We start from the raw sequence: 26810 nt of genomic DNA on the forward strand, positions 1-26810 counted from the left end.
ATACCTCACCTTGACTTTGTCAAGTACTTGGAAGTGAAATCGAAAGCAAAAAAAATATATTACTTTTTGTTTACTTCCCCCCTTGATGAAATCAAGGACAGCGTCAAGGATGAAATCAAGGAGATGAAATCCTTGACTTCGTCAAGGTGATGAAATCAGGGTGATTAGTTGGTTGGGTTCAATGCAGGAATGTGCATAATTGAGAATTTGATCTCTGTCACATACTATTGCGGTAATATGCTCGCGTCTGAGACTATCTAACTGTTGCTGTGTTAGTAAGAAATCTTCTTCTCCGTATTCATCAATGAGCAATTTAACGTTAATTTCTTCTTGTGCAAATGCAGCCTTGACTGCTTGCTCTAGTGATTGTTTGTCATACACAAAAACATTTATGTGATGGTACATATTTGAGATTTATATAAATCTAACGATCTAAATAAGCGTATATACTCGAGGATTTGATGTGTATCGCAATGCGCGATCACAACATGATCTTTTATCAATACTTGCAGTTGTGCATCAGTCAGTATAAAATCGTCATGACCGTATATATCAACAATTATTTTTACCGGGGTAACTTTTCCGGTTCTGGCAGCGTTATCAAGAAGTACTTTATCATATATGAAACATTTCACGTGGTGATACATTATATGATACTTGCTTGATTAATTGTAAAGTCCTAAAAATCTTCGATTTTCGGGACTTTCATCGTAAACGATTTTTACTAGTGTTATTTTTTTATAATTTATTGAAATATTTTTTATGTTGACGGTGACATTACTGCTGTCGTCGTCGGTGACATCAGTGACATCGTCGTCAGTGACATCAGTGCTATCGTCGTCAGTGACATCAGTGCTATCATCGTCAGTTACATCACTGCTGTCGTCGTCAGTTACGTCACTGCTATCATCAATGAAATCATCATCACATTTTTTCGGAAATTCTTTGCATTTCTTGGAAGTCTTTGACTTGAAAATCGAAGATTTTTGGGACATTATTATAATATAATATTATTAATTGAAAAATCGTTTACGATGAAAGTCCCGAAAATAGAAGATTTTTAGGACTTTACCAGGAGACTAATATGTAGTGTTTCATTCCGTAAATCAAGGGGATTCCCAGACTGGTCTGTCAGAGTGAAATTTATTCTGGTCAGCCATGGATTATGACATCGTAGATAGACCGGATTGATTGGCTCTTGCACAATCAGAAATCCAGGTGGTTCTTTCGGAGTAAATGAATAAAGAATAAATCCTTGCTGGGCTTGATTTGATACTGTCGTGTCTGTGCTGTAACTGCCATCAGTGACATCACACACAAGATTGACCCCGACCACTGAAGTTATATTTACAATGCCCGGGGATACATGACGGCCTTGCCCTTCGGTGTTATTGTTATGTCTGAGGATAGTTGGCTCCGGCAGTCTTTTTCTGTATTGTGCAAGTATATCTTCGAAGGACTCATCGATAAGGTCGGTGACGGATTTTCTTAACTCGGGCACGTTATATCCGGGAAATTTAAAATTCGGCAACGTAGGCTCCGTCAGTGAGTAATTAGTTAGAAATTTCTGCTTATCGGTCTGGCCGTTGGTATCAGTGTGATCAATTATTACCTTAATTACTCGCTGGTTAATATATTCCATGTCTGCGGCAAGCTGATTTAACATTTCGATTCGTGAAATGATTTCGCTGCGTAGACTTGTTGTATAAAGATGGTCTTGGAAGAGTCGCCGTAGTTGTTTTAGTTGTGTTTTATGTAACTGATTAATTTCTTTAAAATATTTAATAATATCTGCTGGGATAAGAGTGAAAGCATCTTTTTGGGGTCCTCCATAACCAGCACCCCAAAAATCAGCATCTGGGAGTTCTCCTTTATAACCAAAAAACCAATAAATTTCGTCCGTACTGAGGGAGCTCAAACCACTACTCAACTTTGAATTTTTCATAATATCCAGACGGTCTTTGTATGGCGGTGTAATTTCATGATATGACTTTTTGTCAGTGACATAATCAGACTTTTAGGTTCTGGTGGTATTGGTATTTCAGGCGGTTTTGATTCAGGCCATCCTAGCACTGTCCTGATTGAACTATTATAGATATCCACGGCGTAGTCTGGAGTGTTTATTTCAATCGCGGATGACAGCGTTGGCTCGTGAACAGTTATTGCTATTTTGGATTTCTTTGTTGTGATATTTTTTATTCGACGTTGTAATTCATCATTGATTTCTTCGATTTGATAAGACCCGGTTGGTAACCCAATGACATTCCAGTCTGGCGTGTCATCGGGTTTATTTTTGTATGAAAACACAAACGAATTATTTGCTCGTAATCCGCCAAACGACGCTGATCTGATATTGGGCCAGCTGTGATATACTCGTAATTGTGCTAACGCGATTTCGCTTGCTGAAATCGCAGTTGGAAAATTAATACTGAATTCTGGCTTAGTTGATGTTAATGTTAACAAAGATGTTCGCGACGGGTTTGTATTTGCGACTATCTGCTGAAGTAATTCCGTCATTATTTATTTGCTGTCGTTTCAAATCAAAGTTCTCTTTGTAATCGTTGTACGCGGCTGCCATCTGCGCGAATTCGGAATCTGATATTGTTGTATCGTCAAGGCTGGATGATATCAACGACGACAATTTCGAGTAGGTGCTTGTGGCCGCGCTGTTTAACTTTTCATACTCGTGCAATTTTGTTAGCGCGCACGAGGATATTTTTTTCGCGATAATATTAGCAACTCCTGCAATTGTCGCTGATGTTGAAACTGTAATTGTGACCGCGATTGCAGTTGTCACTGGTGTCAGCGCTGATAATAGCACCCCAGTAGATGTAACTACCGCTGATACCGAATACACTATTGTGTCTAATACAGTTACACGCCGTTTGTATTTTTTTATCTTTGTTGCGCATTTGTCAATAGTATCTTTTAACTCTGACTGCCATTCGCGTACTTGATCATATCTATATTGCTGAGCATCTAATGTTGTCGTTGATGCTGATTTCATTTTATTATTTTACGCGGTAACCAATTGAGGCGTTTCAGCTACAAATTCCAAACACCACCAGTAGGATGTTGCGGTTAATTTCTTGTCTGCGGCTTCCAGTATAAATGTTTCTTCGGTTTCTTTGTTTAATATGATAGTCACAACCCCGGAATATTTATCGGTGGAATGTCTCCAGAGGTATGTTGTGAAGATCTCAAACTTAGCGGCACTGAACACAGACAGTCTATACACGCCAGTGGCTGTTGCTGTATATTTGATAGTATTATTTTGTTTGGACCATGTTGCGAATCCCGATGATACCGTGTATACTATGTTGGTGATATGCCCGGGGGTAACTCAAGTGGGGACTTTAATCAGACTGGTTTTGCTAACGATCTCAGGAATTCCACTTACGATATCTTGCTGTGTTTGTTTGATCGTGTCAATATTGGTCTTGATATCAGAAAGTTTTATGTCAACGATGAGCGGAGTGCCGAAGAATTTATCTATGACCTCATCAGTTTTTTGATAATTTCTGCGAAATCTTGTAAACGCGTTTACATGAACATCATACTCAGCCCGCAACGTGGTTAGTTTACCGTCAATGGTGTCAACATATTGTTTGTTTGCGGCATCTTCCGGCGAGGCTGGAATCACTAACGCGGTTATTTTGTTGTTGCCGAGATTGAGTTCACCTGTCATTGTATCACCGGTCTTCGCTACACGTTCTCCTGCAGCTTTTTGTGTATCATCTCGAAGCGCCGCGATTGATATCAGCGAATCTCTGATTTTTCCGCTGTCGGTGAACACAGGGATGTTACCCGGAGTAGCTCCAATAACCCTACGAATTATTTCATGCCATTTGATATCGCTGGTTTTTAGTTTTCCGTGCCGGTCCTGAAAAATAACAACCTCATCTGGGTCTATCCCAGTCAGACTTAAAAGATTATCGATTTCATCTTTGGTCGCATATTTTGATAAATCCACATCGGCGCGTTTTTTTGTCTTTGTTTCGAGAAGAGATCTTCCGTAAATATCAACCATTATTTGATAGGAAACTGTTTAAATCGACCCATAGTATACTCGTGCACGATTTTGTGAGGAGAAATCTTTGATTTCGAGATCGCATCAAGAATATTTAATACTTCACGGCCACATATTGAAGAATCGGTCAGTGTTTGTGTTGGTAACGTTGAATACCAAATTGCAGTGCCTGGCACCAGAGTACTTTGTACTCTGCTGACATAATTCAGAAACTCAATTGGCGGTGCTAGCTCGTACGAATCATAATAGATAATTCCACGTGGATCGATCGCGTAAGCAACCCAGTGAGTTCCTGAACCATCACTGTTATCAAGATTAATAATTCCGGTTTCTGGATTATTCGGTCGTGTTGGTAATTGATCTCGCATAAAGACGCCTCTGAAATTTTTTATATTTAATTGTTTAACAGCATCGACCAAATCAAAATTTGACATTGGAGTGATGTCTAGAACCGTTTTGGGTACCATGAGGGTGGAGTTCCTGGAAGTCCCTTTTTTTTTGTATCCTTTCCCTGTGGCTTTCTTTAATGCCATTCCAGCAGCTGTTCAAACAACCCCTAACGCGGCTGCTTTTGCGACTGCGGGAGCAGCAGCAGCTATCAGTGCTGGTATCGCGGCGAGAAGAGGAAATATACCACCGGTTTTAATCATGTCCTTGACAGCTTTTGGAGCAAAACTAAGTTGAACCCCATTTTTTGCTTGTTTTGCTTTATTGAAATGATTAAGTTGTGTTTTAGTCAGCGATAGCTTGTTTGGGCCGCCAGTAATCTGATCACTTTTTAGTGTTATTGTTACCCCACATGTGCTCGCGTTTTTCGATTGTAATTTCTTCACCTGACCAGGAGTCAGAGTGACATTAACGTGATTGTACGACATTTTATTTAATACGAGATTGATCTAATTGTTACATATTTTGTACTGGTGCATCAGCGAATATCATTCGGCCGTCAGGACCTTCAAGCAGCATTGCTTTATCGGAAAGTATGACCCCGATTGCTCTGTAATTAGCTATAGCTCCTACGTCTCTATTCACGGTAGCCCGAAAGTGAATATCAACGACAGACTGTCTGGTTAAATCAAGATGCTCTAACGAGAAGTAATAGATTGGATAATGAGATATAAAATCCAATTGTGATATTTGCAAACCAGTATCGATATTTAGATCACGCGCTAGATACTTTGTCAATCGTTGATATGCACGTGCAACATGATTATTACCAAAATCTAACAGTATGTTCTCAGATGGTTCTTGATGCCCGTTTATTCTCAGAGAAACGTCAGTGATACCAAGTTGATCAAATATCATATGCGAACGTGTTTCATTACCCACCCGTGCAGCATCCTGAAGAGCAATGAAAATATGTCGCGGCGCGGCAACCCCCTGCTGTGATGCTATATGCCATGTGAATAAACCGTTATTGGTACTTTGAGCACTATCTGTGGTTGTTGTAAGCCACGATAACAACACTTTACCACCTTGATCCATAAAAGAAAGCAGTCGCTGTTCTTCAGTAATTGCAGGAGTCATTACCGGCATCCACAGTGATAGTTTTGTTATGTTTACCTTACCAGCGTCACCTAGAGGTCGCCATAGCGCATCACTGTCGTTGGCTTTTCTAACAAGCACGACTGTATGTTTTGCTCCAAAAATCACCTTTCTGACATCTCTGCAAAATCCAAAGATATGCGACAGAGGAATGGCACATGAAAAATTTCTACGATTACCTTTTAGCATTTGTCTACGTGCAGCGAAACCTAAATTAAATTCTGCATTAGCACCACGAACCACCGGCCACACATCAGCGTCAGCGTTATCGGCAAAGTTTCTTGGTCGTCTAATATCGTACTGATCACTATTAGGAAAATTAGAAGTATCCTTGCAAACATCATTGATGGACCAGAAGATGTTGTATAATCATCAGAATATCTTGCTAGACCAATTATTGTTGTAGCAACATCGACATCCTTTTGAATCGATTCAATATTTTTTCCATCAATCATGTAGATAGCACTATCAAACAAGGCCATAATTCCGTTATTGACAAAACCGATTTTAACCTCAGGTCCGTATTCTGTATTATCTTTTTTATAATTTCTCCTTCTACCTCAGTAAATGCTTCAGCGGGCAGGAAATATCTATTTGTATCTTGAACTTGCAATTCAATTCGTCCTCGTTTATCTGGCTCTCGTGCGTCATAAGAATAATAATGATAATCACGCACTGATTCATTTTTTAGAACCGGTTCGTCTATGTCGAATGCTGGGTCGGATTCCCGTTTAAACATTTTATTATAGAAGTTATCGTCTAAAACGAAGACCACTTCCCGCCACCAAACTTGTGTTTATTTGTTCAGGATTTATCCCTTGATTTATCAAGGCTGCTAGTTTTTGATTTGCGGCTTCATTTATTACTTTACTAACATTTGCTGGCATGTCTGCGGTGGCTGGTAATTTTACCGGCGGAGGTTTTCTACGTATCAGTCGTGCTAGTCTGTCCTTGATTGCCAGGAATGCTTTACTGGCAGCGCTACCAACAGCGCCAGTAGCTTTATCTTTCATAACATCAATGGCTTTCATTGATAATTGTTTTGCGATCGGTATTGCTTTAGGTGCCATTCTCGCGAATAAACCCTGAACAACATCGCCTAATCCGTTTCCATAAGTCATCCTGTATACGGGTACTCGTGAATTTACCACCCTGACCATGACTGGTCTACGATGAGAATTGTGTACGATCATTTTATTTAATTAGTTATTTCTCTAATCGCGACGACTTTCAGTCGCGGAGACTTTCAGTCGCTGTCCACGAGTTCATCAATAAGTTCTCGATAGATGTGAGTATCCATGATGCCGCCTTGAAATAATCGCTGACAGATATCAGCTGCTTCATTAATTATTTCTGGTGAGTTATTTCCGGCACGCCTTCCTCCTAAGAGAATTTCTAGCCGTGATACATCATTGATGATATTATCAGGACAAGTAATGTGACCACCAAGACCACTACCTGTAGCTTCATAGAGGCCAAGATCTTCGAGAACATCATCATCTTTTTCATCTGGACGATCCTCCAATGGCGGTGAATAGGGAGGTGGAAGTCCTTGTCGTCTACTTTTGTCAATCTCCTGCACTGCCTTTATAAGTTTTGCAAATCTGTCGTCGTTAGATTTGACCACTTTTTTGTCGTAGTATACACGATACGCCCATTTAACAAAATTGGTGTCAGTCGTGGACTTATATTTTTCGTTTAAAACTTTATCTTTTTCGTTTAAAACTTTATCTTTGCTATATAAATCATCTAATATCACTTCAGGTAATCTTTCTTTTGGTGTGTTTTTAAGGGATTTAATAAAACCCGGATTAAATTTTGCAGTTAGTTCAACAATTTCCTTTGCTGCTTTGGGTGCAACAGCTTCGGCGACTTCAGTACCTTCTTCAGCGGTGGATGGAGGTTGAGCTACAACGGTAGGTGGAGGTTGAGCTGCAACTATATCAGTTGGAAGATCTCGTAAAATCTTTTTTGTTTGTTTGGTTCTTTTTGCAATCTTTTCAGTCCGCTCAGCGGTTTGTTTTAGCACTGGAATAATACCCTTTCTTCGTTCCTTTTCCTCTTCGATATCATCCTTAGGTTCTCCCAGTAAAGCTCTTTCAGTGACCATCGCAGCTTTTTCGGTAGCTGTTGTGACGGGTTTAAATAATTCTTCTGCACCTGTTGCAAATTCAACTTGTGCTTGCTGCCGTGCTTGTAATTTTTGTCTTACACGTTCTCGTACAGGAAGAAATTTTTTTATTGCTTTTAGTCGCTCTCGAGCTAGTCTAGCGGAATGAGCTTCTCCGATGTTGGCCATTATTGTTAACTTAAATTTTTAATTCACAGCAGCAGAAACGGCGACGACAATCAAACCCTGCCAGGATATTTTCACGTGGACGACACAAAAACACTGATGTGATTTATGTAACTCAACGGTATATACAAGTACCAAAAGTGATCAGAGATAACTGTAACGTTCTCGCGGTATTTAACGGCGTTGACACACACACGTTACGAAATATACATCAGACTTGGTGCAGCGGTGACATGGACATAAATAAATTCAGAAATTTCTTTAGTCGTGCTCAGGCAAAACCACACGGATTTGTAACGATAAATTTACATGATCCTCGGACACGGTATCGAATAGGATTAGATACAATTTTTAGTTAGAAACGCTAGCGTTTCTAATCCTAAAGGATTTTTCCAGAAATGCAAGCATTTCTAGCAGCAGAGAGACTGAAACAACACCGAATGTTTCGTCTAGTAGACCCTTGTATCGAGAAGTAGTTATATAGGTATAGATTTTTCATGAGATAACCCTTCTGGTCAGCGAAGAAAGCCTATTATCAGTGTTTTCTGACCAGAAGGGTTTATTTTGTGAAGACAATACTTCTATCAAGAGAGTTTTCGATAGAAGGTTCTGTTGGACGAAATAGTTGGTGGGCTCAGTCTCTCTGTTGCTAATCATTCTATGGAAAAGAGATAGAGAATAAACCGAAACTGTCTTTACCCTAAGAGTTAACGTGCTATCATTTAAAACTCGCTATGCTGGTTTTATGGGTCCTTTTTACAAACTCTTTCCGAAATATATCAACGACACCTTTCCTTGGTATTTTCATATATCATTGCTAAATTTCATACTACATCTTTTCATTTAAGACCACGTCATTTGGAATCTAAATTCATCATTCGGTTTTTTTCGTTAAATCATTTCATGTTACACAACATCATTTGGAATCTGGATTTGTAATTTCATTTGCTGGGTTAAATCATTTGATTTCATACTACATCATTTGATTAATGTAATTTATTTTAATTTTTTTAAACTTTGCATTTTGACAATTGTATCTTTTGATGTCTTCCCCTTAGACTTGTTGGTCGTTTCAGGAATTCGTAAACTTACCCCGCACTATAAGGCCATGTTTATATTGATGTTCCGTTAAGCAACATACATACATAGATGATATTTATCTGAAACAAGTGAACAACGGATATATTTCATCGCGTGGGTGAAAATACTCGAGTTTTTCACCCATTCGATGAAAGATATGCGTTATTCAGTCGTAACAAGTAAAGAAAATTATGCTCAAACCGTATTTGCTGGCAAGATTTCATGTATAAACAGATTGCAGTAGCCGATTTCTTACTGGACCCAGCGCAATGTCAGCAGTTTACCGTTTACGTTCTGCTGTGTTTTGTGATTATTCACAATGAAAATATAAACAGTTATACAATTCTCCTTCCCAATCAATAGTAAAACAACGCATTTAAAAACATCCTTATTCACGCTTTGGTAGATTCGAACTCGAGTCGTCTTCAGCTGGAGGCGGCTATATTTACCACTTCACCAAGTAAGCATATCAAAATCATTTCGAATTTCACGGTTATTTTTTATCGACGCTACAGTGAAATTATTTATTGTATTTCACTCTAGTGAATTATCAGAATTATTTTACTAGCAAAATCCAGTAATTCACGGCCAAGCATAAAATAAGTACTAATATTGACCATATCGTAAGTGTGGCATAAGCCATTCCACAAAAAAATACTTCCGCGTTAGAAGAATTCTTAGAAGAACAAAACTGGAATGATATCTGCATTATTTAGGAATATGCTCTTCTATTATAGTTTTAAAAAAAGACGAGAATGTGAGATTTGCACAAGTGGGATCGATCCAGGGCCGACAAAGGGGGGAGGGCAACCGGGGATGTAACGGGCCCGGGCCCGTAATAACACCTTTCTAATCTTACTTTCTTCTCTGTCCAACCTAACTGAACAGCACCTTTTAATTTTATATAAGAAAAACTTTGCTTGAACAAGAACTAGAAGAGGTCGGGGTGTTTCTTACTGCAAGGCTCGTGATCTCTTTATATGGCCCTGGATCGATCTTGAATTACATTTTCACATAAAATGCTCCTTTACATGCAAAGAGCAGTAAATAAACAACATAATCGGCATCTGTACCTCGTATCTTCAAAAGAGACAACGAAGATTAAGTATACAGTGTGTTGAAGTAATTAAGCATATAAACAACAGGAAATAATTTTACTCTCAAAATATAGCATGTGTAATTATGTACACAATTTTATGTCAAACGTTTTCATGAAATTGTATCTGAAATAAAGTTAATAATAATAATAATAATAATAATAATAACAATATTTATTATTATTATTAGTATTATTATTATTATTATGAAGGAATGAATTCGAACACATCATCACACACCCCTTATGCCCATTTGTGACAGAGGAATCTATTATTTTGCGTGTCAAAATAAACATATATATGGTTGTAGGATGCACGACTTGTCAGATATTGTGAATAAGAAAGAAATATTCATAGCCTATTTACAAAGAAATAAATCGCTGGATGAATGAGACATAAGTGTAATTCGATCGAAAAACGAAAATGCAGATTTAAAAAAAGTGGCGGTAGGTTGGATAAAGACGAAAGCAAGATTAGAAAGGTGTTACCTTCGCTTTTAGTAAGAATTTTCCTACGTTGACCAATTCAGCTGTCGAATCAAATGTGTATTGGTATTCAAAGCCGGGTTTGAATATCATTTTCTTGCCATCGCACCAAAAAGCAACTGTCAACATGAAAAACACAAGAAGGCACTTTTTGAGCTTCTTGATATCTATCGCCATTTTCCGAGTCTTTCTTGTTACATAATCTACAATATAGTTACTGTGTCGACAGTTTAGAACGATGACTTTTATGCTGAACGACCAAAGCGCGACTCGAGCTAATATCAGTGAGCTCGGTTCTTTCTTCCTTGTGTATTGTTGAAAACCGATACTAAATAAAGCCGAATGCACGTAGCCAGTAACACATTCACGTGACACTTCTTGTTCAATGTTAGTATTTTAGCTTCTTTGGCACAACATATTGATGAACAAGAACTCTAGCAACAAAAAATATAAAAGACGCACTCACATACGCATCTTGTTTAGAGGAAAACGCTCACAACAAAGATAAAGATTCAACTTAAACTCACAATTTTTTTTCACGATTTCGTTTTTGGGTTTAATTCCTGGCATATATATTCCATAATGTTGCCTTGACTATGGTATTTTGACATATAATACAATTCAAAATCAAGATAGGAGAGGAAATAATGCGCGAATTCGATGTGTTGGCCAACACACACACACACACACACTTGTATATATGTTAGCATTTGTGTACGTTGTGCTTTTCTAAATGTATGCCAAGTCCGTTGATGCGTATTTGATAATGTTTTAACTGTTAAATCACATGATCAAACAATATAGAGAAAGCTAACCTGAAGCTTTCCTGAAGCTTTCGTCCTCGTACAAAGGACTTCATCAGCAGACTGATTTAATCTCTACTGATTGTTAACATCACCAGAGGGAATGGTGAGCGATGTTAAAAGATTGTCCCTGGAATGCTGCAAGTTGTAAAGGCCCCCGTCCTTGTTCAGCATCGGTTTGTGCACACTGATGTAGATATATTCTTTAACCCCGCACTCAAACCAGGCTCTTTCTCGATTTAAGATCTGAACTGAGTTCCAAGATACAGTATGGCCAGGGAAAACGTTGTGGGACGGGGTCCGTTACAACCTGCCGTATATCTGGGACAATCCACTCGATGATCAATGACCAACGGACAGACGGATACGAGAAAAGTGAAATTATTCAGGTGTTTTTAGATAAAAGGTGAAGTTACAAAAGAAATGAGCATTGAACGCGTGGAAATATATGTTACCAATTGTGGAGGCTTATATATTTTTTTAAAATGTGTTAAAAGACTGCTAGTAATTCGACATTACAGTTAAAATACGCATAAAATGTATTGTGTGTTATGTTTGTGTATGTTAAAATAGGTGAGGAAGTTGATATTACAGTTGAAATGCAAATAGACGATACAGAACATAATCAAAGGCAGTTTAGACATTTGAATTGTCACAATATGATACAATGTGATTGGATACAAGTTCTTGTAACTTAACTGTTGTAGCGATAATATCGCATTTCATAAATTAATAACCATGGCGATTTTGAATGTCGTATTCAACCCCAAGTTCCTCATGTACATTATTTATATGTTGCATATCGTGAAACATTGGGTAATATTATTTATATGTTGCATATCGTGAAACTTTGGGTAATATTGTCAATTTTTTTTTTAAATAAACCAGTTAGAATTAAAATACAACGATGAATTATAACTTGGGATGTTACTATAATTTCTTTATCTTTATTAAAGTTTTGTTGTGCTGTTCAAATAATAATAAAAGAACTATTGAAATGTTTTATAGTCGATACCAAATGATAAGCAAGCGGATCGGTCATGTGTTGATGAAAGATTTTGCATTCCTGAAATTTGTAATCATTTACATAATTACCAATAAATCAAATGCATTTACTGACAAGTGGCGAATTGCCAAGTCCGTAGATGTAGTGTGCTTGTTCTGAATATTTAGCCACCCCTGCGACAAGATCGAATTTTTGGAGCAATGTCATTGTAGATCATCGAAAATATGCTTTCGAGAAAAAAAGAACAGATGGCAGATGCGGTTCGCTCGTACTAAATATATGACTCAAGGTCAAGTTATCCACACGTGTGCTTGTAGACCGTCGAAGTATAATAACCGCCAAGGGGGAGACCCCACCACACTACCCCCCCCCCCAAAAAAAAAACAGAACGAGAAATGCAGGTTGGGAAACCCATAAAGTACATTTATTAAATCATGCACCATGTCAACATCAGACATAAAATTATGAATAGAATAAGTACAGCAAGACGAGAGTATTTTGGAGAAGCGACAGGTGTCGAAACACGAGAATCTAAATATTTCTCATTATACAAATGTAGAACGTGCTATGGCTTGTATGTTTTTTTTTTAATTTACCTTGAGTGATATAGAAACGAATATGTCCTATTACAAAGTCAAATTTCATTAGTTTTGTACATACATAAAGCTACGACAATGTGTTGCAGACTCTTATCATTTTGATAAAATCATCATGCCTGCTATATCCAATGCAAACTTGGAGAAGAGGGTGAGTTAGGTGGGTGGGGTTGGCACGAATTAAAAAATGAAAAGTTATTATGCTGGTATAATATATTTTATTGATGTAATATTGTTGAATGAAAAAATATTTACATTTTACAAGGACAAAGGATGATATAAATAAAAACAGCACAGCAGATGGAATATAGAAAACATGAAATATTAGGAATATACGGCAGAATAGACATTAATAATATAAAAAGAACAGAGAAGATTTATTTTTGCCCAACAGTACTTGACAAGAAGCAAGGGTAGAATGTCATTCGATGAAACTAGAAAAAGGAACAGAGTGAATAAAATAAAATATTTTAAAGCAAGTTTTCTCTTTCATTCATTGTATAGTGTCAATGTAACTCCCAAATTGTCCTACCCTCTTGAAAGGATGCAAAAATTTTCAGTAGTCAATATACATGTATGTATGTATGTGTGTGTGCGTGCGTGCGTGCGTGCGTGTGTGTGTGTGTTACAAATTGCTCGTCCACACTGCATTTACCCTGATTAACTGATTGTCTTTTCACGACCCATCTTATCACGATGGAACATTGGTGTTTTCTGAAATCCATGTAACCACTTGGCACACGATGGCTAAGAGTCGCTGTTCAAATTTGGGATATCGATAATAATTGCTCCTGTTTTCAACAAAAGACACAGACGTAAATTTTGGTGCACTGACCAATAGACAAAGTCGAACCATGGCAACGATTCAATAGACAAAGTCGAACCTGGCAACGATTTAAATAATCTTTTCCTGCACGACAAACTGCGGTCTCACGGTTGGGTTTTATATCGCAAATGGTTACAAATTGAGAAGGACAATATCTTTATTTGTTGCGGGTGAACAATCGTTAGTAATCAGGAGCGGACTGACACAAACAAATACATTATTGTTCCCTGGTAGAGTTATATAGAAGAAGAATTGTAAGAAACTTTTGACGAATAATTAGATATTATCTGTTAACAAATGTGGACGCTTCTACTCTTTTAAATATATCAAGATATGGCTTGGAAGCGGCATTACAATTAAAACAACACCGTCTGATGAGCAGACGGATCGATAGACAGTTATATGATCTGGCTTTTTAAAAAAATGTACTAATCATCATTTCTATATTACTGACAAGTGGCGAATTGCCAAGTCTGTAGATGTAGCGTGCTTGTTTCGAATTATTAGCCACCCCTGCGACAAGATCGAATTTTAGGAGCAATTTCTTTGTAAATCGTCGAAAGTATGCTTTCGGAAAAGAAAAGAAAAGAAAGATGGCAGATGCGGTTCACTTGTACTAAATATATGACTCAAGGTCAAGTTTTCCACACGTGTCCTTGTAGACCGTCGAAAGTATGATAATCGCAAAGGAAAAAAAAAATAATAATATAAAAAAACAACGAGAAATGTAGGTTGGTAAACTCATAAAGTACGTTTATTAAATCATACACCATGTCAACATCAGACAAAATTATGAATAGAATACGTACAGCAAGAAGAGAGTATTTTGGAGAAGTGACAGGTGTCGAAACACGAGAATCTAAATATTTCTCATTATACAAATGTTGAACGTGCTATGGTTTGTATATTTGTTTTTATAATTTACCTTATGTGATATAGAAACGAATACGTCCTATTACAAAGTCAAATTTCATTAGTTCTGTACATACATAAAGCTACGACAATGTGTTGCAGACTCTTATCATTTTGATAAAATCATCATGCCTGCTATATCCAATGCAAACTTGGAGAAGAGGGTGAGTTAGGTGGGTGGGGTTGGCACGAATTAGTTCATAGTATTTGCGCAATTAGAAGGGTAAGTGAAGGGATATGATTTTGGCTTTACCACTGCGGTGATTTATTGGTAGTAGTATAGAAATGCAATAGTAGCAGTACTAGGAGGAGGGACAGGGGTTGGAGTGATAGTGTTTGTCTCGTACGCGACTGTAAACATTTTATGATCTTCTCTGTGCAAATGCGCCCACACTTTATATAAAAGGAAAACATAACTGAAGATGATTTCAGAGCGCTTTAAAATGAAAAGTTATTATCTTGGAGGTGGCATAATGTATTTTATTGATGTAATATTGTTGAATGTAAAAATATATATGTATTTTACAAGGACAAAGGATGACATAAGTAAAAATAGCACAGCAGATGGAATATAGAGAACATGAAATATTATGAATATACGGCAGAATAGATAATGATGTATACATTAATAATATAAAAAGAACAGAGAAGATTTATTTTTGTCCAACAATACTTGACAAGAAGCAAGGGTAGAATATCATTCGATGAAACTAGAAAAAGGAACAGAGTGAATATGCAAAATTCAGTAGTCGATATATATATATATATATATATATATATATATATATATATATATATATATATATATATATATATATATATATATATATATATATATATATATGTGTGTGTGTGTGTGTGTGTGTGTGTGTGTGTGTGTGTGTGTTACAAATTGCTCGTCCACACTGCATTTACCCTGATTAACTGATTGTCTTTTCACGACCCATCTTATCACGATGGAACATCGGTGTTTTCTGAAATCCATGTAACCCCTTGGTACAAGATGACTAAGAGTCGCTGTTCAAATTTGGGATATCGATAATAATTGCTCCTGCTTTCAACAAAAGACACAGACGTACATTTTAGTGCACTAACCAATAGACAAAATCGAACCATGTTATTCCTGGCAACGATTCAAATAATCGTTTCCTGCACGACAAACTGCGGTCTCACGGTTGGGTTTTATATCGCAAATGGTTACAAATTGAGAAGGACAATATCTTTATTTGTTGCGGGTGAACAATCGTTAGTAATCAGGAGCGGACTGACACAAAAAAAAAATACATTATTGTTCCCTGGTAGAGTTATATAGAAGAAGAATTGTAAGAAACTTTTGACGAATAATTAGATATTATCTGTTAACAAATGTGGACGCTTCTACTCTTTTAAATATATCAAGATATGGCTTGGAAGCAGCATTACAATTAAAACAACACCGTCTGATGAGCAGACGGATCGATAGACAGTTATATGATCTGGCTTTTTAAAAAAATGTACTAATCATCATTTCTATATTACTGACAAGTGGCGAATTGCCAAGTCTGTAGATGTAGTGCGCTTGTTCTGAATATTTAGCCACCTGTGCCATAAGATTTAGTTTTTCAAACCCTGTCATTGTAGATCAAAGAACTTATGTTATCGGGAAAGAAAAGAAAATAGACTTGAAACGGAAATTAGTAAAATCATAATGTACGCTTAATAAATCATACATAATGTCAGGCTACATTAGAAATCAAATAGAAAAAGTACTGCAAAAAGAGAATATATTGGAGAAGTGATGTTTGGGTCGAACACTGTGGATCCAGCAATTCGTCATTTTAACTAATGTAGAATGTACCATGGCTTGTAATATTTTCTTTGAGTTTTGTGGTATAGATATGTAAATGTACAAGATTTAAATAGTTTCGCAAATACATGAAACTACGACGATGGGAAGCCAACTGTTAGATCGCATCATTTGATAAATTTGCCTATCTGTTATTCAAGCACTCTTGAAGGAGAATAGGTGAATAGGGTTTTCACGAATGGTTAATAAGATTTGCGCAGTCAGAAGGGTAAATGGAAGGCTATGATTATGATGTTGCCAGGTCTGGAATAATGAATAGATTAAAAAGTATACGATGTTAATTATGAAAAAGATGAAAGTATTTTTTTAATATGTGAAAGGTGGATGCTCTACTTTGTAGGGGAGAAATGAAAATCAGTAGTTGACAAATTCAAGTGACTCACGTGAATTTTGTAAGATTATTATACTCGCGACAATATAATAAAATTTTATAGCGTTATTTGGTCTTTTAAAGTGGAAATAAATGGAAACCATTCACACATAGAATGACTAATATATATCAACACCTGACCTTGCCACCAAATAAAATTGCTATTTTATTTCATATTTCAAAAGATTCAAAACTTTGATTGGACATTTTTGGCATATATGCGTTTTAAAGTTAGTTACAAATAATGAAAACAAACAATTTAAACCGAAAAATATTTTATGTCGAAATGATGCGCTGCGTCATTTGCATTATTTCTATGAGAAGCGGGCACATTTTGTACGCAGTAACCCTATAAAGCTGAAACAATTTATGATACAATCCCATGGATATTTGAGTGTTAATTATTTTTTGCTTGGCGGGGAATAAAGACTGAAATATTAGAGTACATTTCAAAATGATTTTCAATAAATATCTGCTTTTGATCTATTTAGTGTCATTAGTACACGTTAGTTATTTTTAATACACTAGGTTTTCGAGAGACAGTTGTTTGACTGTGTCGACCATGTTTTCCATGGTCATCCCTAAAATGACAATGGCCCCTGGTAGCTCCAAAAATGACAATGACACCTTACACACGTATATCTGACTTGGCTGTTAAAGAATAAAATGGCATTTTGTATTGTTACATTACTTTTTTGTTACTACCCCACCCCTCTCTTTTGAAGCGTTCGTTTATAGCGCTGGATTAATAACGATCTAGTTAATACCATGATTTCCAACTTTAAATCACAATGACAGTTTTTTTAATACATGTATTAGTGGCGGAGGAATGGATATGCATTCAAGATGATAGATGAATATTGTTTTTGTATAATAATAAAAAACGTGGATAGTGAGGAGTAGATATATACTCTTCCTTTCGACGTTTAAATGTTTGTATGACTTCAGCATGACCAGAGACTGTATCATCTGTCCTTATTATTGCTTAATTGACAATGCAAGTAAATGCGTTCCCCACCTTCTCTCTCTCTCTCTCTCTCTCTCTCTCCACACCATAAAACGAATATAAAATTAAAATATTTTAATGTCATAGGCTTAATTCTTGACTCTTGTTTTTGCACTAATACGCTTGGTGTGTGAGACAGACAGATATACAGAACAAGAGATGTGCAGTAATAAACAGTGCATTGTGTTGTATTTTTTTAATATTGAATAATTTAGAACATTATGATTGAAACCTAAAGGAAAGATGGCGTGCTCCAACATTTTCAACCGCTAAATTGAGATGAAAGATTTAAAGAAGTTTAGGACATTCTTTTTATAAGTATTTTTTTCCTATAAATGAGAAATATCCGTTTAAAATATCACAGCTGCAACAGAAAAAGATGTGATTGTTATTATTATTATTATTGTCATTATTATTATCATTATTATTACATGAATTGATTACAATGTTAAAGTGTTATTGTTATTCCAGAATTTAGTTGCTTTTCTCAACATGTCTTCTTTCTACATTGTATGTACTTCAGGGCATCATTCTTAATACATTTGTTTTACTTCATATTCCGTATTCATTTTTTTCTTTTTTTCTTCTTTTCTTTTTTATATTCAGGTATAGCATAACATGGATAATGTTTAAAACTTATTTAACAGAACTATAATGAATTCAGTTAATGAGTTTAGTTTCGCTGCCAAAAAAAAAAAAAAAAATGCATGATAAGTTTGATATCGTGGAAAGAGGGAAATGATGCTTTTTATGAATATCTGTATGTAAAGCAGCATTGTTTCCCAATATCATAATGTAATTAACAATTTCAGTATCTTTTAAAGTTATCATTTGAAAGGAAGAAGTCATATTTTATTCCTCCCAACTCTAGTAGACTTTGAATACCAAGCCCTCTGAGGAACTCTGTTATTGCCAATACCATGAAAAGTCACCTACTTTAAACTTCGCACCAAAAGCCAAAAGCCAAAATTAAAAATCTTCATTTTTTCTAATTATTAAGCTTGAGATATTAAAAATAATAATAGAAAACAATAACATTCAATGTGTATCGGTCGTTATTTGTATTTTTCCCATTCACCAATTACATGCACCTCACAACCATTCTTTCTACGATCATGACAACCGAATAGAAAAATATATATTTCATTAAATATTTTAAGACAATTCGATGGCTTATCAATATTGTTTTAGCTAGAGCTTTTGTTGTTTAAAGTTGTCACAAAAGTATAATTAATATTAAAAATGAAACTAAATGTCTTGTCAATATAGCTAATATGTGTAGTTATTAGTCATATCTTTAGTTTCAGACATATGTGAACATGTTTTGTGTTTTTCATGTTATGAAAAGATGTTTCATGGAAGGTATGTTTTGTCAAGCAGTCAAATATTTTTGGCCAACTATCAATAGTATTTTAAATCGTTTCATAATTATCATTTACAGTCATGATGATGTATAAATAAATCCAATACAATTAACAGACATTTATTCCCGTGCATTTTTTTTTAAAAAAAAGGTGGATTGTACCTTATTGGCAGTCTGTTTCTCCATTAGTAATGAAGTGTATCTCCTACAGCTTCAGATACACAGAGTTAAATATATGGGATATGATTAAGAGTAGTCTTTAGATGTACACAGAGGCTTGAAATTTTACTTACTATTCTAGGGGTGGACCAGGGCCAGCATATTTTAAATAATGCAGGTAGAAATCTGAAAATTTATTTGTGTCATCTTCGAGTACAGGGTTGTATCCTATGCACCGGGCTCTGGGAAACAATCTCTGGTCTTGCCGTAGGGATGGGATATCTAGATATGCTGCCTTTAGGTCCCAACCTAGAAACTCCAGATCCCCCAACCATCCATCAACAACTATACAGAGATTTTAAGGACACGAGACAAGACAGGCACGATGGTATATCCACTACAGACCGTGAGTCATGCCCCTTAGGTTGTGACTTACCCCTCAGCCATAGCTTGGAAACTATTTAGTCCCCACCCCTAACCTTCTAATGTCTTACAGATAAAACATAGATGTACATCAATGCTATTTATTTCTCTTCCTTTCTCCTTCTTTCATCTTCATCCTGTATTTTATGCATCTTATGTGCATCCTGGGAGTTTACTCAGCTTCCTTTGCCTTTTGCTTTCTATCCTCCTCCCTACTCCTTCCTTGTTATTCTCTAGTGTCATCACTGCGTACACCCTGGTAATCCCTCAGGGCCATCTTTCATGAGCACACTGGGAGCTTCTTTTAGAAGTTTATTTTACCCAGTTCAATTCTCTTCCTTTTTACGAGTTAAGTCCTGGAGTGGCTTACAACTAGAACTCCCTGTTTAACGTAGGCGTTTCGCTCTGCTTCAGATAACAGGTCTCTACCCTTCGAGAGCTAGCTTCGTACTAAAGCTTCTCTGTGATGCAGTCGTGACAAAATAATTTTATCAGTGCACCAGTCACACTGGTTATTATTGATAAGGCTCCAACAACAATACTGAGTGGTGTACCTATAATAATTAATGAGGTCATTATTCACTAAGGACAAAAGTGGATGCCATTACGATTCCGCAGATAACATCTACGACCACTAATATATATGCTTGAATTTTGCGAGTAGTGCGTTTCTCTCGACAATTTCATCTTGCAGCTGTTGCTCCATTTCAATTATTTTCTCACGTCAGGGTCTATCATAGTTCTTCTATTCATAACGTGATCACGTATTATAACTGTTCGAAAGACAGAAAATGTCCAGACTCATCTTGTCCAGGTGCAACACACACGTGCATTTCTAACCAATCGTTCTTTTTTGCTAGTACAATTATCATACAATTGTAGAAATTCTTCGCCTGAGGAGTGCTTGAGTCGCCAGCGATTGTGCATTCTGGAGGTCTAATACCACGTTCATACAGATGAGCGTCGTAAATATCAATATATTATTATAGTATGAAGCATACTTTCTAAGTGACAACGTAAAATCAATAAACATTTGCGGGTTGATGAAAGTTGGATTCGTCCTGCCAAGTTTGCAATGTCAGGGTTGAATAAAAAAGACGTAAACTGTCCTGAATATCATTTCTTGGTGCGTGTCTGTGGTGTGCGCGAAAAATGACAACATTGACTAGGTTCCAGATTGTGTAAAAAACAGCAAAGAGGTGTTCCATGGCAAGTGAAGGGATCTATAATATTAATCTTGACAGTACAACTTGTCTAGCATTGGCACCTGCATCGTGCCAAACAGCATCGTTGGCGGTGCTATTTCATTGTACATGACTGTATATTTAGCTCTGAAAATAGCTTTGCGATCATCTCTGCAAAACCCAAAGAAATTACTGAAAGGAATCGCACACATAAATCTCAATGAGCCTCCATAAAATATTTGGCGATGTAACAATTAAAGATAACAATTCGGATTGTCGTCAATTACCATGACAGTGTGAGCAGCAAAGTGTAGATGAAAAGAATTATGTTATCAGCAGTTGTTAGTTGCAGTTTATTATCTGCATGATCGAATGAGTCATTGTGAAACATCATAGACGGTCCAGCAGACTTCGCATAATCATCGTTGTATCTGGCAAGTCTGACAATGGTTGTGGCAATATCAACATTGTCATGAATTGATTTTGCTTTCCTTTCCGTCGATAGAACAAGTGCACTCTAAACAACGCAATGATGCCTTTTCGGAAAAATCCAACTCTAGTATTGGCATAGTAACTGTTATTGTCAGTCTGCATAAGTTTTCCATCGATTTCCAAGACGGTATCACATGGAACAAAAAGCTAGACGTGTCCGGCATTTGTATTCTTTATTTTGGTTGATCGAGGACCCTAGTCAGGTACGAATAATCATTAAAATATTTTGTGTCGCGATCTACCATCACAGGCAAATGATGGCAAATGCGCGATTTGGTGCTTCATTGAATTTTGCCACTGTTGATACATTATTAGTTTCGTCTAATACCTTTTGGGATAAAACCGTTAACAGTTCCTCATTGTCAAATTTGCAATAGCTGAATCAGCTAGACATTGTTGAGAGCCTTCGTCGATGATTTTTCTGATCTAATCTGGCATTTATTTGGAAGCTTTCGTGGTGTTCAAGTCACTAATAGTCGTAGTGCGATCACAAATCGATTGAATCCAATGCAATCCCAAACTGGTCAACTGATCCACGTGAACGTTTTTGATACTCTCAGCGATTCGCATTACAACTTTGTTAGTTTTTGGTGCAGCACATGAATACGTTACAGCGAGCACATTTGGTTCACCAGTAAAGAATCCAGGAACAACATCGCCTGGACCAGTTCAGTAATATGCGACATAAATGGGCTTTATCAAGTTGACACATGCACGGGTATCACACGTGGGCGTACAAACGTCATTGTATTTAAATATCAGGTCGGTCTTTAATGTACATTTGTATTTTCAGTGTCTTTCTGCGGAGGTCTAACGTGTGCATATACTGGTCAGCAAGGAAGAATAAATAAGTGGCAACCGACAATAATGATATGGAAGATACATGGGCATGAGAGTAATCGATTTTCGATCATCGGTGGCCTCAGTCAATGGTAATCAATATATTATGTAAGCTTGCGGTGATTGCATGGTCGAGGCTGAGGCATCATAACTCCCAATGATGTCATCACATGTCGGATTAATTTGAGTTGTGGTAGTAATATTAACAATATCTGAAGCAACGTTGCACTAAGGTTGTGGCAACGTTTTCATATAACGCTTGGCAATATGATTTGGTGAACTTGCTGAAATGCTGCTACAACGTTGTTGTTTAACGTCACAAAATAACATTCCTACAACATTATGACAACATTCAAAACCTATATTTAAAAGTGAAGAATGAAAGCTGCTTGTTTTCGAAACCTATATGGCCCACTGTTATCAAGAAAGTCCCAAACTGCAATTAATCATTAAAAAATGTCAACATTACCATCCAACTAAAAAGAAGAGATAACAGGACTTAAAAGAAGGCTGCCATTGTCACCATATTTGGTGTCAGGTCTGAACCATTTTCATTTGGAACGAACTAAAACATCACCAGTCATTTGACGATAATAGAAGAATTAGTTTTAAGAAGACAGGGCACTTAATCTCGCAGACACAATACAAATTTGCGCACTTGAAAGGCAGAAGGCAGCGATTCATGATAACTTCTGCAAATTAGCTCAAAGTCGCAGATATAAAAATGCACTCTGCACTGTACATAATTTTATTCAACTGTTAAGATAAACCAAATAAGAATCTGAAAGATTAAATAGTAAGGATACTTAATTAAGAAGAGACAAATGGGTATGAAAAAGGCAAATAATTCAGCATATATTTTACCATCACTTTATTATTTGTTGATTTTTCGGATTCTATTAAGAGCAGAATTATGAATCGGTATCCTCCTTAGCAAGTCGGTCTGTGTCTTGTTCTGTTTAGGCTCCTGCAAAATGGAAGAAGAAAAAAATGCTTGTACATAGTCATGTCATCTCAATGTTGCTTACATATGTAGAAGTCAAGTTATGTGGTGCAATGAGAATCTCTTGGCGGTTCTTATGTTTACCTTAATGTTATTAAGCAGGGATGCATGTTAACTTTTGTACACATTTTTCAATTCAAGCAAGTGGATGGTGAAATTAATTTGCACAAATGTAGATTTTATTCGTCCAGACAATGCACTTTAATAAAAATTCAAGTAAAAGCAGAAGAAGACGGATGTAAATTGCGGTTGTTTGTACTAAAATTTTGGTAAACCCTGGCACAAGGATAAGTTTTATTTGTAACACAGAAATGCATCCACTGTTGCAAATACAGCACACACAAAGACAAAATCAAATCCAATATTTATGAAAGAGGAGCATAATTCCTGAAAATCTGATTCTGTAAATTAAGTAACAGTACTTGTAAAATTGGTTATTTGTAAATTATGGAGCGCATCAACTAACTTGCATGGTCAAACTGAAAAATCCAATATATAATTCTTATATTTTTCTATAGTTTCTTCCCTTTCAACCTTTATTTTAAAAACAAAAGTAATTTTGGAAATAGGTTCATTTTAAGTCAACTTTAATATATATCATTACTTTAAACGTATTGCTGCTCATTATTATCATTATTATCATTCTGCAATTTCAACTTGTATTTTTCCACGAAGAAGACCATGCATACAAAAACCAAATATGAGAAGAAGAAAAAAAAAAGAAATTTAACAAAGAAATAAAGATAGGGCATGCACAAAAAGTTTTGCACACTAGGTTAAATATTCCACGAACTGCAATAGAAATATGTGTTCCCCCCCCCCCCACCATCACACATTTTGACCTTACTCAACTCCAACCCTAACTAAAAAATTCTTCTCTGCCTCATTTATCCATGATATTAGTTAGCAAATAGACTGTGTAATTGACAACAAATGTTGTTTACACGTGCTGTGTTCATTACTCACAAAAACCTCCATTACATAATTGTCACTCAAAATTTACAAGTATCATCATCATCGTCATCATAATAATATAAAGAAATAATATTGATCACTACATTTTATTTGTTTCGAAATGGCACCGTCACGTGGCATGATGTTAACATGTAAATGAATGCGTCAATATATATGATGAAGCAATCAGCCAACAAAGAGTCTCTGTACCACAATAACAAAGTTACTTTCTGCAACTAGATATGCGAATTGTAAATTAATGTACATACCTGGACTGTTTGAAATTAGAAGATAATTCATCCACTCAGCCACAAATGTTATTCTGCCGGTACAGGAAGAGCTACAAATTTCGATTCGTATATTCGCAAAAACTAAAACGTCAGTGATCGCACGTTATATCTGTAATCATAAATGCTAACGAATGAAATATTTTCCTATACAAATTGTTGTTGTTGTTGTTGTAGGGGTTTAACGCCATTTTTCAGGCTATGCATGGCGGCCAGTATTAATGGTTCCGTTGCACAGCTGTAAATATCGGAATGTTTTACCATATTCTGGCATGATAGTACGCTGAAGCTTTTCACTGATTCCACCAAAGAAAATGTTGTGCTGATCAAGTCACCATTCGGTACAACATACATGCATCCAACGTCTGCATGTAAATTTCTTACTCTCATGCTTACTATGCCTGTATATTATTTGTTGAAAAAAAATTATCCACACGTAATGGTAGAGCGTATCTGACTGAGTAAGAATATCAAATCAATATTATACTGTCAGCATGTGTATATAGATTGCCGAATAGGATGGAGGCCATTTATTCCAAACAAATACATTAATAGCTATGCCAGCATTAAGTCATTCAAACTTACTGATATCAGTAATTTGTGTGAGGAACTCGAGATTACCAAACTTAAGTTCATTTAGATGTTTTTATGGCTTGGTCTGTATTATCTCTCTCAGGATAAACGCAATCAAGAACACCCATTCAAAACATCCTTCGTCACCATTCTTTATATTTACTGCAGCACGCCATGGACTGTATGTTGGAGTTGGAATGTAACTCAACCCACCAATCATATTTGACGGGAAAATATGCCGCTTATCTTGAGTGCATGTATCTACAGCAGTAGTAAGGTGGGACGGTCTAGGGACTAGGGGAGTTCCATGTTAAAAAGGTAATATCCACTCTGGGGACTACGTAAATTTAACATGGGAAGCAATATCCACTCTGGGGACTATATAAATTTAACATGGGAAAAAAAAGGTATCCATTCTGGGGATAAGGGAATTTAACATGGGAGAAAGGAAATATCCATTCTAGGGACAAAGGCATTTGAACAATGGGAGAAAAAAATATCCATTCTAGGGACAAAGGCAATTGAAACATGGGATTTTTAAATAAAAAAAAAAATAAAAAAAATAAAGAGGGTTGGCAATGGAAAGTCAATCTCTTTTCGAGACCTATGAGTGACCCTGAAAAGGGCCTTTGGATTTATGTTAATATGCCCTTAACATAAAGGGCATCTGCGGCATCTTCTTGTCCTCAAGCTGCGTCTTAGTGTAGGGCCATAAATCAGAGTCCTCTTGAGACAACCTTGTCTTTCTACGTAGATCCTACGTATCCACAGACTGGTGTTTGTCCTGTGGACAACGGTCCACTTGGATCGGACATACATTAGCATGTCCGTCCTAAACATCATTGAAGACACAAGGGTGGATGATTCAACTGTGGTCCACATCTTGAGGCGACGAGAACAGGTGAATCAATGCAGTGAACTGCGCTTATTTACAGGTAGAGGAAGGATTGAAACGGATTGAGTTCATTGACCAATCCAAACACGCGTTACAAAATTCAGTCAGCCCGCATCCAATCCGAAGAGAGCAGTCTGTGACGTCACGTGGTCTATATAGATTCGCTAGCGCCTGTGTGCAGTCAATCTATGCGACAGTGATTCAACATGACGGAAACTCAGAAAACGATCCATTGGGGTGCACCAGCAGTGGAGACCGCCCAAGGGAACCCGGACTTACTTTCAGAAGAGGTAAATTGGGATTTTGTGGATTTTCTTACCTCGCAAGAATTTGTTGCGGAACCTTCGTCTCCTTCATTACCGCAAGTGGAGAATTTTAGACAGAGACAGAAAGAAGAATTGGAGAAATTTATACAACGACAAAAGGAAGCGGAACAAGCTTTTCTCCTACAGCAACAGCAGCAAGAAGAAGAGGTAAGAAAAAAACAACAACAAGAAGAAGTAGCAGCAAAGAAACAAGAGGGTGAAAGTCAAACCGTCACGGTACTGTTGGACATTTTAGCGGAGTTAAGAAGTTTGAAACAAATATATCAGACTTCTTTATTACGACCGAAGAGAATACGACCTTCCCGAGCTAAACACGTCAACCCTGTGACTAAGCCTACCGTACCACCCTTAGGGATTTCAACCAAATCATCATAATCAACAGTACGCAGTCCAGAAGTAGGCCTTGGCCGTGG

General features: G+C 36.7%; 1 protein-coding gene and 1 long non-coding RNA gene across 2 annotated transcripts in view; both read right to left on the reverse strand.

The window, feature by feature from the left end:
- The window catches only part of LOC149805298 (uncharacterized), a 32215-nt gene extending 21463 nt beyond the window's left edge, over positions 1–10752 (reverse strand). Inside the window, exon 1 of the mRNA XM_089936167.1 lies at positions 10537–10752. Within this exon, the coding sequence (XP_089792293.1) occupies positions 10537–10710 (174 nt within the window). The 5' untranslated portion in view covers positions 10711–10752. The remainder of the gene's footprint in view (positions 1–10536) is intronic.
- Positions 10753–23215: 12463 nt separating this feature from the next.
- LOC149805299 (uncharacterized) lies at positions 23216–25024 on the reverse strand. The gene is made up of 2 exons (XR_016414851.1): positions 24586–25024; positions 23216–23326 (listed from the first exon to the last, which is right to left on the reverse strand). It is a non-coding gene; the product is annotated as an uncharacterized LOC149805299 (long non-coding RNA).
- Positions 25025–26810: the final 1786 nt, after the last annotated feature.

The sequence above is a fragment of the Sinohyriopsis cumingii genome, chromosome 2 (genome assembly GCF_028554795.1).
Source record: "Sinohyriopsis cumingii isolate HCF-2022 chromosome 2, ASM2855479v2, whole genome shotgun sequence".
NCBI classification, from domain to species: domain Eukaryota; kingdom Metazoa; phylum Mollusca; class Bivalvia; order Unionida; family Unionidae; genus Sinohyriopsis; species Sinohyriopsis cumingii.